Source organism: Sebastes fasciatus, chromosome 16 (assembly GCF_043250625.1).
Source record: "Sebastes fasciatus isolate fSebFas1 chromosome 16, fSebFas1.pri, whole genome shotgun sequence".
NCBI lineage: Eukaryota > Metazoa > Chordata > Actinopteri > Perciformes > Sebastidae > Sebastes > Sebastes fasciatus.
This window is the reverse complement of record NC_133810.1, coordinates 2553455-2573720: the sequence shown is the minus strand read 5'-3', so window position 1 is coordinate 2573720 and position 20266 is coordinate 2553455. Positions and strand designations below refer to the sequence as shown.

At 37.0% G+C, this 20266-nt stretch overlaps 1 protein-coding gene across 1 annotated transcript; it reads right to left on the bottom strand.

Annotated features, from left to right (window-relative positions):
- Positions 1 to 993: 993 nt before the first annotated feature.
- pou2f3 (POU class 2 homeobox 3) lies at positions 994 to 19213 on the bottom strand. Its single transcript, XM_074611780.1, has 13 exons — positions 19076 to 19213; positions 18768 to 18824; positions 12861 to 12889; positions 10639 to 10740; positions 9365 to 9470; positions 8567 to 8655; positions 7894 to 8070; positions 6810 to 6951; positions 6485 to 6618; positions 5010 to 5174; positions 4748 to 4790; positions 3953 to 4073; positions 994 to 3080 (listed from the first exon to the last, which is right to left on the bottom strand). The coding sequence occupies exons 2-13, from the start codon at positions 18814 to 18816 to the stop codon at positions 3038 to 3040; spliced, it is 1200 nt and encodes a 399-aa protein (XP_074467881.1). The 5' UTR covers positions 18817 to 18824; positions 19076 to 19213; the 3' UTR covers positions 994 to 3037.
- Between the last annotated feature and the right edge of the window lie 1053 nt (positions 19214 to 20266).

The following is a 20266-nucleotide window of genomic DNA, read 5'->3' as shown; positions in this document are numbered from 1 at the left end:
CTCTTTGCATCATTTAAAAGAAAGAAGCCACGTCATGGTCATCGTCCGTTTAATGACAGGAAATGAAAGTTAATAAGAGGTAAAGACAAATGATTCCCTGAGACTCAGAGACGGCACCGTTCCCACTTTCAACCTTTTAGCATCCGTAGAAAGTTCACTTTAAAAAGTACCTGCTGTAGAAGTATATAACATCGTAATTATAGTGGTTGGTTTTTACTTAGCTCAGAGTTTCGTACCACTGCAAAACATTTCTATAAAATAAAATATACACTGAACACTCAACTAAACAACCAAACAAACGAGAGCAGTCAGACCTCGACTTGACGACGAGCTACAGCAGGAAGTAACAGACATAATAAACAGAAGCTGCCAGCAAAGGTCAACATCTTCTCACAACTAACTTCATTTAATTCTACTTATTGTCAACATGAAAACACCAAAACCAACAATGAACAGATCCTACTAGGAAGTATTACACCCACAGACTGTTTATAAAGATAGACGACATGACAGCTCCCCAAAGGTGAAGCCAAAACATCCGGGTCGCCCCCTGGTGGCTGGTTGCAGTATAGCTTATAAGTCCCGCCCCCTTCCATGTTAACGAATGGGACAAACTAAAAAGTCAAAGTACATGTCAAATAAATTTTTTTATCACATTTTAGGTAGTTCTTATCATGATGTTGTTTGTTCAAGTGTTAATTTTTCTGCTAAGTTTGGTTTTAATTAGTTATTTCATGCTATAAAAAGGAGATGAGACGTCATGATTGACATTGTTCGGCTCGCGATCGGTTCGGGCGGGTGACCTCGATACCGCGGCTCCACCTTCCCGATCACTACTGCACAGACTCTGCCTCCAAATCAAAATCTCAAGATGTGCCGCCCCCGTATCCGGGTAATTTTGGAGTATAGAAGCAACGAGATGAAACTCCGGTGTTTTTTTGACAACAGCCGCTGATGCAATTTTGGACTGAAAACGTTTCTTATATTTGAAAATAGTCCCCAACAAACTCAAAGTTTCCTCCTGTTTGAGAAGCGTTTGCTAGAAACTACAGAGCCCAGCTGTTTTAGGAAAGCAATATTTAAAAGTAAAACTATACATAAAGTATGAGATAATGGATTTTGGGTTAATGAGAGCTACAGATAGGGGCGGGAAACCTAAAAAGTATTAATAGTCGGACTAACACATTGTTGGTTTTGGTCTCCTCATGGGATTTGTTGACAAAAAACAAACACTAAAGCGAACCTGTTTTTCATCAGGACTGACGTCGCCTTCAAACCAGTGAACAAAAACACAAATACAGAAATGTCTCATGTAAAATAACCAAAACAGCTCTAACTTTGTTAGAAAATGGTGTTTTCAGAGCCTTTAAAAGTGTGTTATAATTCCACTTTATTACAATTTGGGTCTTATTTTTTTGTAGTTTTCATAAAGTTTTCACCAATATCTTTACGTATTTATTATATCTTGTTGTTTTTTTACTGATGCCTCTTGTTACACAAGGATTATCTTATCTTAACATCACTAAAAAGAAGTCCAACAGGTCAACAAACATGAGCAGAGGATCAGACGGTTTGTAAACAAAGCCCCCGGACAGTCACACTTATTTTCACACTTCTAGTGCAATAATGGATTATTAGTGTCACTGTTTCTTCTTCTTCACCGTTGTGATCAGAGCTGATAGAAATGACGGCCAAAACTGCAATAATAAGACCCACGCTGTAATAAAGATTTATCCCTTAAAGCGCTGGTTCTCAACCTGAAGCCAAACCCTTCTTGATTTAAAGTTAAAACAACTAAAGAGCGAATAAAACAACGGTCAAGTGTAAAAAAAACTCTAAATTTGTCAAAATAAGAGCCTATTAAGTATATATGATTGTTAACAATTAAAAAAGATATATAATAGAGAGAATTGTATTAAAACTCATTTGTGATGCAGTATTCACCGGAAATAATCTGCTCATATTCTAGGTTTTGACCGAGTCTTTTTAAATATATGGTTGTCCTATATCTCAATATTTCATTAATTTCTGTAAAGACAACTAAATTAAATTGTTATTTTTTAAAGTTTGGATTATTATTTAAGATATTAATTTAAAAATCTGAAAAGTACTCCGCAATAAAAACAACCAAACAATGGCTAAGTGTCAGGGAGAAAAATAAAATGTCAAAAAAGAAATCTATTAATTGTGAATGATTGTTAAGAATTAAAAAAAAAAACATAATACAGACAGAAATTTGTATTAAAAGTTAAAAGCCTCAAAAATAACAGGAAACCTTCTCAATAATCTGCTCAAAATTCATCCAAATCGCTCATTTTCCTGCAGTTATTGCATTCACTATTTGGGTTAATTGTAAAGTTTGTTAGTTTATCAGTACTGTTATTGTTATGCATTGAATAATAATATGAAATATGCATAAAATATTGACTTATTCAGGGGTCGTCAGTTTACTCAGTGATAGAAAAGGGATAAAAAGGTTGGGAACCACTGCCTTAGAGAGCTAAAATAACCAAAACAAAAGCCGTTCTGTTCACTAATATAAAGCCCAAACAGCTCTATGAAATCCCTTTGTCATATTTATTTAGACAGGCTGGCTGTACGTAATGTAGGATTGAATCAAATTCACAACTATAACATAAAAAACATACAATAACAGCAACAACAACCACTGAGAGTCCAGCGTTAAAGATGGCACACAATCATTCAAACCGAGTCTATTTGAGGCTCGAACTCCCACAATCCCCACTAATGATATCTCGTCAGGTGTGTTTTTCTGTGTGTTTTTCCTCTAGGCAGAGTAAAGAGAGTCACATGAACACAAATCAAACAGCTGGAGGCTGTCCTGTAACAGCAGGGTGGTGGAGGTGGTGGTGTGTGTTTGCAGTCCTCTGCTGTCTTATGGGTCCGTCTAAGGTTTTTAGCCTGCGGTCGTAAACCTCTGTTCATAACAGCGTTCACTCCGCAACACATCTCTTCAGCGTATGTAATGTATATCCTTCTCAAAACAAAAACAATCTTCAAAAAGCTTCAGTTTCTTTCAGTGAGGATACACTGCAGGATTCCATGTACGGTACCAGGACCTGAAAGGACAAAGAATGATCCACTTAGAGCAGAGCTCAGCAACCTTTACTAGCAAAAGAGACATTTTCTGTCTGTAGCCACAAAACATTTGATCATTGTGATGAAGGTAACACAGTTTATAGTCTAAGTATATAGTATATAAGTCTAATGCAGTGAGGGCCAAAGAGACAATGTACTACGGAGTATTAGGGTCACATTGAGGGAAAAAACATCTGAGATTTACACAATAAAGTCAGAATATTACGAGAAAAAATTCATAATGTTACAAGAATAAAGTCATAACTTAACGAGAAAAAAAGTCGTAATATTACGAAAATAAAGTCACAACTTTACGAGAAAGAAAGTCATAATATTACAAGAATAAAATCATAACTTTACGGGAAAAAAGTCGTAATATTACGAGAATAAAGTCATAACTTTGCGAGAAAAAATTATATAACACGTTAAATTACTACTTCATAATATTATGACTTTATTCTCTTAATCTCAAATTTTTTTTTTTCCTCAATGTGGCCCTAATACTCGTTGTACCATAGACCTACAACAATGATAAATATAATTGTTGTTGTGAAACAGTTATTCATTTCCATGTTTATAAATCCACAGGGAGCCACTGGAGAGGAGCTGAAGAGACGCAGGTTGCTGACCTCTGACCCCTGGCTTTGACATTTAGAGAAATCCATTTAGCAACTGCTTAGTTTAGCACAAACACTAGAAACAGGGGAAACTGCAAGCCTAGCTCCGTCCAGTGCTAACAGAATCTGCCTAAAGCAGCTCTAAATGTCCTCTGTGTCACAGCTGAAAGGCTCATTGTTCTTGTATCTTGTATTAGAGGATAAAGCAGGTGTGTGTTTGGGTTAATGTTTGTTACCCTGGTGTGCCGTAGGAAGCCGGGTTGACCTGAGACGTTAGAGAGATGGAGGCTGAGGACATGGACAGACCGTTGGGAGAAGCTTCACGGCTTAGACTGTTAGGAGACGAATTAGATGACACTGGAAGGAAAACGTAAAAACAATATTATGTAGTACATATATGCAGCTCTAAAGGTGTGTTTTTTAGCCCTGGATAGTCAGATAAGAGATGGAAATGTTATGTTGTTTCCAACATTAAAGGTCCCATATCGTGCTCATTTTCAGGTTCATACTTGTATTTTGTGTTTCTACTAGAACATGTTTACATGCTGTAATGTTAAAAAAACACATTATTCTCCTCATACTGTCTGTCTGAATATACCTGTATTCACCCTCTGTCTGAAACGCTCCGTTTTAGTGCATTTCAACGGAATTGGAACGGAATTACGTTGCTAGGCAACAGCTGGGGTCCATGTGGACTTCCTGTCAGCTGATGTTATTTACATACACTGCAACAGGAAATAAACTGGGACACATTTAGAATGTTTACGTTTAAAACCGTGTAATAATCTATATATTGTATATTTGTGACATCACAAATGGACAGAAATCCGAACGGCTTGTTTCAAACGCACAATTTCTGAATACGCGCTGTGTGTGTGTTTCTCTGTATATTGAGCGTTTTGATAGTTTAACAGTATTTATATAGCACTTAAACCTGCTTTATAATACAAAAGACATGAAAATCTCACTTTTTACCATACGGGACCTTTAAGAATGAAGTTAATCAATGGCTGAATGTAAACAGTACTTGCCTCCACCTGAAGCCAGAGGGCTGTAGGATCTGGATGCTCCGGCCTGAAACAGTGAGAATGGATTAGATAAAGACAACTTCATATTAGGACTGTACAATATCTTCTTATCTTGCTTTATAACCAACGAGATCCATATTTAACATATACTGTATACCAAGTAACCCAACCCCCGTTGTTTGTGCCAGTTAGAATCTACGGCCCCGACCACGGCTCTGAAATATCAGTAAGTTAGAATCTATGGAAATGTTTTTAGACCGCTAACCATTCTGGAGTTATAGCTGTGTGACTTGACCGATAGAGTCGTCACGGGGCAGTAGATCCTCTTCTCCTTCTGACGCCGATTACAGAACCAAACCCGAACCACCTCCTTCTCCATGCCGAGCTGCTCTGAGATCAGAGTTATCTCCTCCGAGTTGGGCTTCGGGTTCTGGAAACAAAACAACAACAAAAAAGTTCTTTATTTCCTCCTTTAAATGTTCGAACAGGAAGTCTTTAAGGTTTATAGTTGCCTGGCAACCACTGAAATGATCTATCATCAGAGTCTCTTTAAACACATGCTTTATTATTAACATATAACTTAATATGTTTGTAATGGAGTTACTTGTGTCTATAACTTTTCTATCATTGAGTAAACTGACGACCCCCGACTAAGTGACATTATGGATATTACATATTATATTTAATGCATAACAATAACAGAACAGAACAGCTGACAAACTGTACAAATAATCCAAAATATAGGATGCAATAACTGCAGGAAGTTGGTGTAAAATGAGTGATTTGGATGAATTTTGAGCAGATTATTGATAAGTTTTCCTGTTATATTTGTGACTTTTCTCTTTTAATATACATTTTTGTCTGTATTATGTATTTTTTTATTTAATTTTTAACAATCATTCACACTAAATAGGCTTCTTTTTTAAAAAATGTTCTTCTCCCTGACGTTTAAACATTGTTTGGTTGTTTTTATTGCGGAGTACTTTTCAGATTTATATCTTAAATAACAATCCAAACTTTAAAAATAACAATTTACTTTAGTTTTCATTACAGAAATGAATGAAATGCTGAGATATAAGCCAACTGTATATTTAACAAGACTCGGTCAAAACCTAGAATATGTCTGGACCGTGTTCGGTCAGTCTCAGAATTTATGGCTTAATTGTTCTACAAATAGTCAGCGGTCACGTCTATAATGTTAAATCCAGCGCTACACGTCCACCAGGTCCGGCGGGGACACTAGAGGACGCGCTGCTCCGCTCAGCTGGCCGTTCAAGCGGTGACGTAAAGTAGAGTGCACCTGATTGGTGCCTGGTTTTCTGCTCGCTGTTTCAAACGTTTCAAACAGAAATAGGCGATGATGCTGAATCTCGTTTCATTTTACAACTAGATCGCCTAGTTTGACGGCTTGGTCCACGTTTCGTGAGCTGGACGCATCACGCTGGACGGGCTCATTTGCATAAAGGACTGTTCTCCGCCGTTTTGAAAGAGCAACGGCCAATAAGGAAAATCCAACACTTGGTGGAGTTTTGTTTTGCGCTTGTAGGGATGGCCCTCTGCGGTCCAGACAAAAAACGGTTGTCTTCCACCCCTTAAAACCAAGAAGGCCTCGCGACCCCGCCGTGAAGCTTTGGTGACCCCTAGTAGGGGTCGGGACCCCCAGGTTGGGAACCAGTGACCTAGAAAGCACTCACTATAAAAATAAAAACTCATTTAATATTGATTCAGTCGTGAACTCACATCCATGAAGCGTTTCTCCAGAGTCATCTTGATGTTCGTTTCAATGCTTGTCCTCTTTTTCCGTTTGCGTCCGTAGCCCTCCATCAGCGGCGGCAGAGAGGTGGGGTTGTTCATCGAGTCAGGAGGCGAGTTCTCTAATGAAAAATAAATAAATATAGTAAGTCACAGTTGCATATTTTGTGCTGCAGAATTATTGTTTTTCTGCTTAAAATTCTTCTTAAAGCAACAATTTTGTTGTATTTTACATTTGCTTTGCTTGTTTTCTAGTCAGAATAATCAGTGATACTGTAATAATAAAATAGAAATGTCGGTCACTGTGGTGTACCTGCGTCGCTCAGCCATTTCTCCAGCAGAGGTTTGAGCTTGCACATGTTTTTGAAGCTGAGGTTGAGAGCCTCGAAGCGAGAGATTGTGGTCTGGCTGAAATCATTCCCGTACAGTTTTCCCATCGCAAGGCCCACATCTCCCTGTGAAAACACAACACACATGAACTATATATCACCCTCTCATCATGCAAAAGTCAAAGTATAGAGTAAGAATAAAATATATTTGATCAGAAACTGCTGTTTCCAAGATCAAGAGTGAACTTTCACGCTCATCTTTGATCAAATATCAGAACATTTTAATCATATTGGATCAAAATAAAACCCCGAAATTGATCTTTGTCATGAAAATAAAATCTGATTGCTGCAAACGTGAAGACATCTTTTTAAAAAACTGATCCAAACCAACCAAAATCTAGTCAGTTTAGACCAGCCTGGTCACACTAAATGGCGTATGAATGACACAGCAAGTTATTTAGCGTGCAATAAGAACGCCGTTCTTGCTTTTGGTATGTCATTCATACGCCATGTGGTCCGTATTGAATGCAATGTAAATGCATCAACATAAACATGCTACGCTCAGAGATAGTACGTAGAATAAAAACGTGAGAAAGACCGCTGATGGTGATATTTTGTAATGTTTGTGACGTGTTTTTCCGTACTTCTATCACGTTGTTTACATGTGTATTTTACTTAGTTTACTTCCTTATTTTAAGCCCGAACCATGACGTTTTTCCCAAACCTAACTAAGTGGATTTGTTGCCTAAACTTAACCCTCAGAGACCCACAATAGACCTGTTTTAGTCTTCTTCACAGGGGGTCTTTAGGGGGAGATAGCAGGTCAACAGTAGATGTCACATAGAAGTGGTGTACATCATCTGAAAGCTGAGAACCTGAGATGTAACTGTAAAGTAGTTCTAGTCATCAAACCATGAATACGACCTGAGGGAGCAACTTTAGAATTACAGGATACAAAAAACGTCGTATACGTTTGAAAGTAAATATCCTTGAGGACCTTAAAAACTCGTTCTCGGTTTATATAAATATTCATAACTCGATCGTAGTGTAGTTCTTCCTCTTAATTACCTGGGTGAAGCCCAGTTTGATGCGTCTCTGTTTGAACGCTTTAGCGAACTGCTCCAGCTCCTCCAGGTCACTGGGTTCCTCCTGTGGTGGTACTGACATGTGTTTGGGCATCTGCAGGTGGGACATGTCCATGTGGTTCTCCATCGACGGTCCTGCCAGACCGGAGCGACTCATAGCCTGGATCAGATCAGAGAGACAGCACAGGAGAACAATCTTTCAGTTTCCAGGTGATGTAAAAGCTTTTTACTGTCCTGTAGCACAACAACAACAACAACAACAACAACAACAACAACAACAACAACAACTATAATGTGTCTGCAAGACGCAACGTTTACTTGGCCAGATGTCCAGATTCTGGTTTTCTGCTGGTATCCTTTTACCATTTGTACCTAAAGTATACATGTTTTATCTGTTCTAAATGAACCTTAAAGGGAGATTTGTCGAGTATTTAATACTCTTATCAACATGGGAGTGGACAAATATGCTGCTTTATGCAAATGTATGTATATATTTATTATTGGAAATCAATTAACAACAGAAACAGAAACCCTCACAGGTACTGCATTTAGCATAAAACAATATGCTCAAATCATAACAACTAGTGCATGTGATTATCATAAAGTGGGCATGTCTGTAAAGGGGAGACTCGTGGGTACCCAAAGAGTGGATGTACCTGTGGAGTCAGAGCCAGTCCAGGTTGATGCTGCATGAGACTAGTTTGACTCTGACAGGGAAGAGACAGCAGGTTCTGCTGCAGGAGGGCTGCAAAGGAAAGACAGCAGGGTTTGATCAGTTATCTGTTCAGGGACTGCAAGACTGTTAAGAATGCAGCAAATTATGATTTCCGTTCATGCACAGATTAAACTTCAGAGAGCTTTAGAGGTTGTTGTTTTTATACCGTAGACAGAGGCAGACGTACTGGGCGGATGGATAAACTGTTGTCCATCAATAGTAAATCCCCCTAAAATCACAAATTCTTGTTTTTATCCTCCTGATACTTAATTAGCTCAAAGGCACATTTTTAAACTTTGCACAGAACCTCTTGATGTTAAGTTAGGCTATCTGTATTTAAACGCACAGACATGGATATATCAGTTTTCTTATCTAACTTCTATTCTAATAAATATATTTCTACTTTTTTACTGCACCTTGCAAAGAAATAGTCCCGTACATAGCCTCCCTTAAAAAACACTTTTGTACAGATTAAACAAATAAGATATAACATGTTAATTAGTGAGATTTAAAGGAGCTGGGTGGTTCCCTTTGGTTTCCAGTCTTTATGCTAAGCTAAGATATTATAATATTTATATTTATTGTACAGACATGAAGGTGGATCTTCTCATCTAACTCTCTGCAAGAAATGTGATAAAGTATTTTCCCCAAAAGTCTAGTCCCTTTAATAAATCTTCTGAATCAGGGGCACAACATATGTAGTTAAAAGCATGAGAATCAGTGAGTGTGGAGCGTCCACCTTGGTGGCTGGTGGGGCTCTGGGAGAGCAGGAAGGGGGACGGAGACGACAGGTGAGACGGAGGCATCAGAACCAGCTGCTGCATGGTGTGGAGGGAGGTGAGCTCCTGGTGGAGCAAACAAACACAAACAAACACAACAACAACGTGAGTCTCCACTCGCCTGTAGATACAGACGTCAGGGTGGAGTCCTGTTTATATGAGCACTCTGTAGTGGTGCAAAGTACATTTACACAAGCACTTTACTCAGTAGTTAAAGTTAGCAACTTCTATTATTAATGTTTCTTCTTTCTCTTCAGATATTTATTTGTTGCATCACTGCAGACTGTAACGGGACAGAGTGTTACCTTATACATACACCTGTGTATATATACATACTGTATATGCTATGATATCTTCCCATTAATACTTCTATGGAGTTATAGGAGTGCCATAAAAAAAGAATAAATCCGTAAAAGAATAAGAAAATAAATGTGGAAATATAAAGAGAAATAAATAAAATAAAATAATAAATAAATGTGGAAATGTAAAGACAAATAACAACAAACAAAATATAAAATAATACTTATACGCATTTTAATATATTTTCACATTTAATAATAAAAAATAAATGAATAATTAAATGAATAACTCAATAAATTAATAATATGTCCCAAAATTCAGTAAAATATATTAAAAATAAATGTAGCCATTAAATAATTAATAAAATATGATATAAATTGATATTTCTGTTTTAATTAGCTTTTTTATTTATTTATCTTTGTAATAATTCCCTTATTTATTTACTTTTTATTTCTGGTTATTTTATATGTATTTTTAAATTGATGTATTTATTTTTGTATTTATGTATTATTTATTTATTTTATTTGTTATTTATTTTTGCACGATTTTATCACTTTACATTTCACCCCTTATTTATTACCCCAATCATATTTATTTCTGCATTCTTTCCATACTCTAAATAAAATAATTTATACGTAAAAAAAAAATATATATATACAGAAATAAATGAACAAATAAATGTGAAAATAAATGAATAAAATGATTCTTTTATATTTTATTAATTGTCTTTATATTTCCATATTTATTCATTTACTTATTCCTCTTTATATTTGCACATTTATTTTCTATATATAATCTTTTACAGACAGTACATCATGTGCACATCTTATATCATGGATCTAAGTCAGAGTTTGTATATTTGGAGCCGTCTGTGTTTGTGTTCATATGTTGAATAGAGTAAATATAAATATTGTTTAAAAGATAAACAACCGACCCCAGACAGCTGACCTCCAGGCACGGGAGAGCTCTGTGTCAGGTGACATGTCTTCAGCGTGGCAGCTGAATGATGCGAGTCGTTGATGTCCTCTGTCTTTATCTGAGACATCGAAAGCACAACCAGTAACAGTATTAACTTCTAATAAATACATTTAATAATATAAAGGATAAGAAACATAGTGTGAGGATAATCTCAGGGGCAAATGAGTGCATGTTGACGTGTGTTTGTGTTCGTGTTCACTCGCTCTAGGACCAGTTTGGTCACTAAACACGACACAAAGAGTGATAGACTCTCTCCCTCCCCTTGGGCAAGCCAGTATGCAAATAAACCCCCACCGACCTAACCCCGAAAGCCATCATGGCACTTCCTGAAAACACTGAGCGCTGTGAAAGAAACCCTACTCCTTGCCAAGAAAAAAGAGTGTTTGGAGAAGTATCCAAATAGCTGCAAACTATTTGAGATGTTTCTAAAGAGATGGCAGTCACTGTTGACATCTGTGGGAGAGTTTATCCCCGAGGATGTTAGCCGTCTCACAGTCAGTTGATAAAAGGCAAAACGATCAGCAGCGTTCTCGTCGCTCTCGGCTATTTATACTCCAACTGAGCTTCATTATTAATGATTGTACAGAAAGTCTTGTGATAATCTTTCTTGTACTTGTTATCAGAGACAGAAACCAGCGATGAATTGATCTATATAACAAGTTTACACATTTATTAAAGCGCCTCTCTCTACTTTATTGTTGTATTTTGCACAAATGTTTCCTAAATAAATGTTTTACTGCTGCTCTTTATGACCCAACCTGAGTAAACTGGCACATAGAAGGCCTGATATTGAGTAGATTAGACATAAAAAAATGATGGCAACAAAGTGACATTAAATATTATTGAATATATTTAAAGTCCTGCAGTACCGAGTTAATATAATTAATTTTATTTAGTGAATCCAAATCAAATTATCTAGATATTTAGTAAGCTTATATCAATTTCACACAGATAATTAGTAAATATAAATTAATTTTGTTCAGATCCTTAGTAAATATAAAACAGTTTTCCTTCTGAAGAGAGATTTGTCAAGTATTTAATCCTCTTATCAACATGGGAGTGGGCAAATATGCTGCTTTATGTATTACTGGAAATCAATTAACAACACAAAACAATGACAGATATTGTCCAGAAACCCTCACAGGTACTGAATATAGCATAAAGACTTAGCATGTCCCAAAAAAGTCCCAAAAAAAAATTTAAAATAAAAAAAATGTCAGAAAAATATTTTAAAAAACTCTGAAAAATGTCCGTCAAATGTATGAAAAAGTTAAAAAAAAATGTCCAAAATATGTCCGAAAAAAGTACGACAAATATCCAACAAATGTCAGACAAATCTCCGACAACTGTCCGAAAAATAGTCAAAAAATGTCTGAAAATGTCCGAAAAAAAGTCCGAAAAATATCCAGAAATTATGCTGAAATCATAACATGTCAAACTGCAGCCCAACAGGCAACAACAGCTGTCAGTGTGTCAGTGTGCTGACTTGACTATGACTTGCCCCAAACTGCATGTGATTATCATAAAGTGGGCATGTCTGTAAAGGGGAGACTCGCGGGTACCCATAGAACCCATCTGAGGTCAGAGGTCAAGGGACCCCTTTGAAAATGGCCATGACAGTTTTTCCTCACCAACTTTTAGTTTGGAGCGTTATTTAACCTCCTTCATGACGTGCTAGATTCCAAAATTTGACAGCCCTAATTATTACAGAAAGTGTATGTATATATAATTAATAGATCTGAGAAGATGGTTAAACTGCTTGCAACTGGATCAACGGCTCTATACTACAGGACAAATGTGTATTAATCCGCAGCTGAAAATAGTCCCCAACAAATGCACTATTTACTACTTTACTTGCTTAAAAATACAGTTCCTATCTGTTATCCTACTGTATATATATTATGAACAGTTTCACTACTTCAAGCTCCTAAAGGGGTTCTGGAAGGTACTTTAATGTTAAAGATTTTAAAGATTAAAAAGTGAATTTTGATCCATGTTTGCCTTAAACATACAGGATGAGAGTGTGTAACATGACTGTGTTGTATACAAACATGAATGTGTTACTACACGATAAACAAAACAACCCAAATCCTCCCGATGAGAGAGAGATACCTCATTCATGAAATCCTCATTCATGTGAGTCTGAACATAGGAAGTTATAAAAACTCTGGTACTCACATGTCGGCTGAAGTTGATTCCTATTTGCTCTAAAAGTCAGAAAAGAGAGAGAAAGAGATTCAGGTTTTTAAAATGTGGCTCCTAATGACATTTAACTCCTTCAGAGTGACACACAGAACAAATGAAATCATATAAAGAAGTCTGATAGCATTCAATGTTAGCTACATGTGTACGTGAGATGCAATATTTTGTGTTTATATAATTATTTCAGCACTAAATGGTTTCTCCCAGGAGGCCGGTGTTCGTGTCTCGTGTGAAACCAGAAGTCAACGTTGATTTATTTGCCACATAACTTCTGTACTTAAAGGGACTCTATGTAAGAATCCTAAATGTGTTGTTAACAGCTTCACCTGTGTCCGTTAAGTCAACTAAAGTCAGCGTCCTGTTGCTGGCGCTTGTGCTCGCTCTACATAGACATGAAGGAGCATCGCTCAACACAGTGAGGAGACACACGTCAGCTAAAAGCACAATATCACTCTATATTTCAGCTGCTTGGCAGTAATGTTAGCTGACCAGACCAAGGTCTCTCCATGAATCAATGCTGATCCTAGTGTTGGCTTTTCCCGCCTCAGCCTCCCGACCGCGGCCGGAGGGAACGGGGGAGACGATAACGTTTCTCTCTGCGGAGCCCCGTCACTTCACAAGACACGGGAAACCTCTGTTGGTCTGGAGGAGCTGCAGCAGTTATTTCTGCACAAACGTCCACTGAACATTCACTAGATATTCTCAGAGCTAAACTAACTCTTCTGCAGTGTGGAGTGAGCAGCATGCACGTGAGAGGTGGAGAGAGAGAGAGAGAAGGAGCGCGGTGTGTGAGTGAAGGCAGGCAGAGGAGCAGAGGAGCAGAGTACAGCAGAGACTCCGGTCCTGGAGACCAAAGCTACGGTCTCCTCCGCGTCCTCCGACCGCGACCAACACTGTTTAACAGCTTCACTAGATACAACCAAGAGGTTTTGGTGCTTCACTGGAGTTTGTGTTTGAAATTGACACATGCATCACGTGTTGCTGGAGATTCGTTGGAAAAAAAACTAAAAATACGTTGATGAAAGTCCTGCTGAGCGTCATAAAAAAATTTGTATTACACTAATCAAATAGATTAAATACATTTCATAAACTGCAGTGAGACTTTGTTGGTTTATACAAGAACAAACTTCTGATGAGTCTTTTCAAGAAGTTCAGTTTTCCTGCTGCAGTCGGTCGGTGTTGAGAGAGAGAGGAGAGGAGAGGCTGATAGAGGAGGAGGAGAGTTCAAAGGTGTTCTGGATAAGCTCAAATCATTTGAATGTCAAATCGTGCCTATGGGACTGTGTGTGTGTGTGTGTGTGTGTGTGTGTGTGTGTGTGCGTGAGACACGCGATGCAAATACACCTATAAACCCCCCCCCATCACCTCACCACCACCCCACTATGTCACTGCCCCCCAGCACAACCAGCATCACAGCCAAACTTCCAGTATGGAAATGACCAAGACATGCAAATCATCTGTGAGCGCAGGAAGCCTGGTACCAGCTCTCCGTCTGCACACACACACACACACACACACACACACACACACACACACACACTCACACACACACACACACACACACACACACACACACACACACACACACACACACACACACACACACACACACACACACACACACACACCACACACACACACACACACACACACACACACACACACACACACACACACACACACACACACACACACACACACACACACACACACACACACACACACACACACACACACACACACACACTGGACACTGGCTGCACACAACAAATTCTCCATTTGAACCAGTTGTTTTGTCTTCCCCTCCATCTGTTAAATCCTTAAAGTGTTTTTATAAAGTGAGCAGACGAATAAAAGCAGCGAGTGAATTATTATAAACTGCTCTTTGAACAAGTGGAGTGATACCAGCCCTTTGGCACACACTCATCTGTTTGACTTCCGTTTGTCTTGAGGGCTGAATTAATTAATATCATTCAGCCTGAACGTGACATTTATACAGTATAAAGTCACAGAACGTGTATCTCAGATAGATAGAGTGCTTTATTACTCCCTTTATTAATCCAATTTATAAAACTTATCAACAATAGTTTAAAAATAAAGAGAGATTTTACTGTTTACTTTGAAGCTTCGACCGTTGCCATGGTAACCAACCTCCAATCAGTATTAGAATGTTTTTTTTTTATATATAAGTATGTAATAATAAAGTATTAATCCCAAAATAGCCCAAGAACTAATGAATAATCCCACATGTATTATTTATTATTCATTATTCATTATTCATGCTGCAAAGCTTCGAATACCTTTGAATATTTCTCACCGAAGCTTTTTTCGGGACGGCTCTCATACTGTAAAACGTTGTATTAGTACTGTATACTGTTTGCACTATTATTACTAATAGTATACAGTTTTTTGGAGTTGCAATAAATCACTGTACATTTCCGATTTGAATTGATACAATATGCATATGAACGGACATCAAAAACTATGATGTTGGCTAAGATAATATGAGCAGCAGGTCAATTTGCATTGTTATTTAATGTCAATATTTAATCGCATTTAATTGCATGATAGTCCATAATTAAAATTAAATTAATCACACATTTTTTATCTGTTCAAAATGAACCTTAAAGGGAGATTAGTCAAGTATTTAATCCTTTTATCAACATGGGAGTGGACAAATATGCTGCTTTATGCAAATGTATATATATATTTATTATTGTAAATCAATTAACAACACAGATCAATGACAGATATTGATCCAGAAACCCTCACAGGTACTGCATTTAGCATAAAACAATATGCTCAATTAATAACATGTCAAACTGCAGCCCAACAGACAACAACAGCTGTCAGTGTGTCAGTGTGCTGACTTGACTATGACTTGCCCCAAACTGCATGTGATGATCATAAAGTGGGCATGTCTGTAAAGGGGAGACTCGTGGGTACCCATAGAACCCATTTACATTCACTGATCTGGAGGTCAGAGGTCAAGGGACCCCTTTGAAAATGGCAGTGACAGTTTTTCCTCGCCAGAATTTAGTGTAAGTTTGGAGCGTTATTTAGCCTCCTTCATGACCAGCTAGTATGACATGGTTGGTACCGATGGATTCATCAGGTTTTCTAGTTTCATATGACGCCGGTATCTTCACTTTAAAGATTAATTGCGTTAATGCGTTGAAGAAATTAGTGGCATTAAAATGAATTTGCGTTAACTTTGACAGCCCAACTTTAAACAGAGGGTGATTTTATTCAAATTGCATTTAAACTTGACAATACTTATAGCCTACATGTCAAGTAATTGATCTTAAAAGCGTTGAGAAAGTTAACAGCAGTAAGACACAGTCCTAATAAATCCAGATATTTAAACGTAACATTCTACAGCTGACTTTCACAATGAGCTTTGTGTCACGATCAGAGTGTCTGTTGGCCCCAAAGCTAACGTGGGTGGGATTAATGGACCCAATATGATTGTTTTATTGGTGTAAATGGTCTGTAGATATGCACTTTTTAACGATACAGCATAGATTTATAATTTATTAATTATTTTACGGACCCCACTTTGAGAATCCCTGATTTAAAGGATGTCTGATGTTATTCTATATTTTTATTATTGTCAACAATTCCCATGAAATGAACTAAAACCTGCTCTCTGCCCCGAGTTCATCAGTTCCTAGTTAATCTTAAATAATAAAAAAAAAGTGTGTAATAGTTTGGTTGTTTTGCCCCTTTTCATAGTAATGTGAGTTTCTTTGTGGACATTTTGTGTCTCTTTGTAGTTGTTTTGTCTCTTTGTAGTTGTTGTGTGTCTCTTTGTAGTCGTTTTGTCTCTTTGTAGTTGTTTTGTCTCTTTGTAGTTGTTGTGTGTTGTCTTTGTAGTTGTTTGCGTCTCTTTGTTGTTTTGTGTCTCTTTGTAGTTGTTTTGTCTCTTTGTATTCGTTTTGTCTCTTTGTAGTTGTTTTGTCTCTTTGTAGTTGTTGTGTGTTGTCTTTGTAGTTGTTTGCGTCTCTTTGTTGTTTTGTGTCTCTTTGTAGTTGTTTTGTCTCTTTGTAGTCGTTTTGTCTCTTTGTAGTTGTTTTGTCTCTTTGTAGTTGTTGTGTGTTGTCTTTGTAGTTGTTTGCGTCTCTTTGTTGTTTTGTGTCTCTTTGTAGTTGTTTTGTGTCTCTTTGTAGTTGTTTTGTCTCTTTGTAACTGTTGTGTGTCTCTTTGTAGTTGTTTTGTGTCTCTTTGTAGTTGTTCTATCTCTTTGTAGTTGTTTTGCGTCTCTTTGTAGTTGTTTTGCGTCTCTTTGTAGTCGTTTTAAGTCTCTTTGTAGTTGTTTTGTGTCTCTTTGTAGTTGTTCTATCTCTTTGTAATTGTTTTACGTCTCTTTGTAGTTGTTTTGCGTCTCTTTGTAGTCGTTTTAAGTCTCTTTGTAGTTGTTTTGCGTCTCTTTGTAGTTGTTTTACGTCTCTTTGTAGTCGTTTTAAGTCTCTTTGTAGTCGTTTTGCGTCTCTTTGTAGTTGTTTTACGTCTCTTTGTAGTCGTTTTAAGTCTCTTTGTAGTCGTTTTAAGTCTCTTTGTAGTTGTTTTGCGTCTCTTTGTAGTTGTTTTACGTCTCTTTGTAGTCGTTTTAAGTCTCTTTGTAGTCGTTTTGCGTCTCTTTGTAGTTGTTTTACGTCTCTTTGTAGTTATTCTATCTCTTTGTAGTTGTTTTGCGTCTCTTTGTAGTCGTTTTAAGTCTCTTTGTAGTCGTTTTAAGTCTCTTTGTAGTTGTTTTGTGTCTCTTTGTAGTTGTTCTATCTCTTTGTAGTTGTTTTGCGTCTCTTTGTAGTTGTTTTACGTCTCTTTCTAGTCGTTTTAAGTCTCTTTGTAGTTGTTTTGAGTCTCTTTGTAGTTGTTTTGCATCTCTTTGTAGTTGTTTTAAGTCTCTTTGTAATTGTTTTGCATCTCTTTGTAGTCTTTTTGTGTCTCTTTGTAATCGTTAGTTGTCTTTGAGGTCATTTTGAGTCTCTTCCTGGTTGGTACGTGTCTTTTTGAGTGATATTTTGTCGATGAAGACCAGGGGGGCCCTGACACATAATAATCCATCCTTGTATATAAATATATATGATTGTATATATTTGACCTTATATTAATACACTCAGGTCTCCTAATGAATGAAGATGAGAGCTTCATGAACATTTCTTCTGAATCAAAGTGTCCCATCTGATGTGATCATAAACCGACATAAAGAGCAGTTCAGTGATGGCATATTAACAAAAACACAAAGTTCACTTCTCTCACGCTGCCATTGTCTCAACTAAAAAGTTCCACTTTTTTTTCTGTTACTGGTTCCTGGTTTTTTGTTTTGTGGCTGGCTGGCTGGTGTCCTCGGCCCCCCGGGCAGCCAGCACGCATCTCTCTGCAAACAGCCTCGGGGGCATCCTGGTATGGCGACCAACTGTCACAATATCCACTCACACTCACACTCTCACAGGCTCTCTCTCTACGAGACACCAGCTGGTCAAAATGCTGCTTTTATTTGTACCACATCAGGTATGAGGAACATATTTGTTGCTTAAAAACCTACTCTTTGTGCTGACGTTGTACTTAAATAATAAACGTTTCTAAAAACCTGAGGTAAAAAACAGCACCAAAGATCATTGAACCTAAAATATTGACTATAAAAAGCAGGATTCAAAATGATATTTAAAGATATTTTGTAAACTTGAGACAACAAAAATCCTCTCAGATAATCCAGACACTATATATATTATCTTCCTATAATAAACTCTTCACGTTGAAGCTCCCTAAATAAAACATTCACATAAACAAACTGTGCAGCATCACAACAACCTCACATCTGTTGAGCTTCTATCTCTGTGTTGTGTTTACCATGAGGAGAAAAAGGTGAAACATCCTTACCTGCCTGGTCGGCTGGAGCCTCCGACTGCTCCACCGTGTCTGCGTTCATCTTAATATCTGTAATGATAAATATGGCTGATTTTCATACAGGATTGTAACTTCACCGGGACGATGAAGCATCCAGGAAAATGATCTCTTGAGTTTATTCTAATGCCTCCCCTCCTCCTCCTCCTCCTCCCATCCACCACCAAACTCTACTGGTTATAATATTCATAAGCAAGGCAGATATTCCCATAAAGCAGTAACCACAACTCTTTATTAAATATACTAAATAATAATAATACCTGATGATTAAAGGAGTGCCTCACCTCAGACAGACAGTTTGTTGCTGCTCCAGCTGACATCCGTCCTCCCTGATTATTCAAAATGAAGCAGGTATATTGGGGATAAAAAGTTTTGGAAATCCACGGCTGCTCATCAGCATTTTCCTAAGTGGAGAAGCGTGCACCTCTGCAGTACTACCCCCTGCACTGCCTGGTAGGCTGATTTACATATTTGCCTCAGAGCGTCCTATCCAGCTTCAGACTGTTTGCATAAAACAACAATGGGGTTACTGCAAATTACAGCAAGTGTGTGTGTGTGTGTGTGTCATCCTCAGAGTGCTGGATAACAAGATGTTTTAAGTAAGAAACATTAAATAATAAGCCAAAATGTAACATATATGTACTTTTATAAACTATCTCAAAAATGTTGGCTTGTACTATTTTATAATTTTTACTAAATAAGCCCAAATTTAGACTTTTCTCATGAATCTAACTTAAAAAAAATCATAATTTTTGACTTTCTATCGACTAATTGTTTCAGCTTTAAAGAATATTACACTTTCTGTACCGTATTGATAATAATCAGCCGTACGCCAACTGGGTTGGAGATTTTAAAGGCATTAAAAGCTGTATTCAGAAAAAAAAAGCAGCCAAGCATAATAATTGATATCTATCCATCAATAATATTTTCCTTTTAGTTGATTATCTATTTATGTATGTCCTCGGTCAGTGGGGGAATGTAATCAAATACATGTATTCAAGTAGAGTGCGGTACTTGTGCTTTACTTGAGTATTTCCATTTTATGCTACTTTATACTTCACTACATTTTGGAGGCAAATATTCTACTTTTTATTGCACTACATTTATTTGAGTTACATTGCAGATTGAAATTATTGATACAAAAATTTTATTCAACTAATAAATGATTATGTATCATTAAGAATTAAGCTAACCAGCAGTAAATATTAAAAAAGTAAAATAATTAAAGTTACCCCCACTTTTACCAGCTGCAACATTAAAGTTGTGAATTATGGAGGATGGTATCTGCCAATATAAAAAATAAATGAATAAATAAATAACTGACTCGATAAATAGATAAATAGATAAATAGATAAATAAATAAATAAATAAATAAATAAATAAATAAATAAATAAATAAATATATCATTAAATGTAGCAATAATAATATTAAAAATAAATGTAGCCTTTAATTAATAGATAATATGTGACATAAA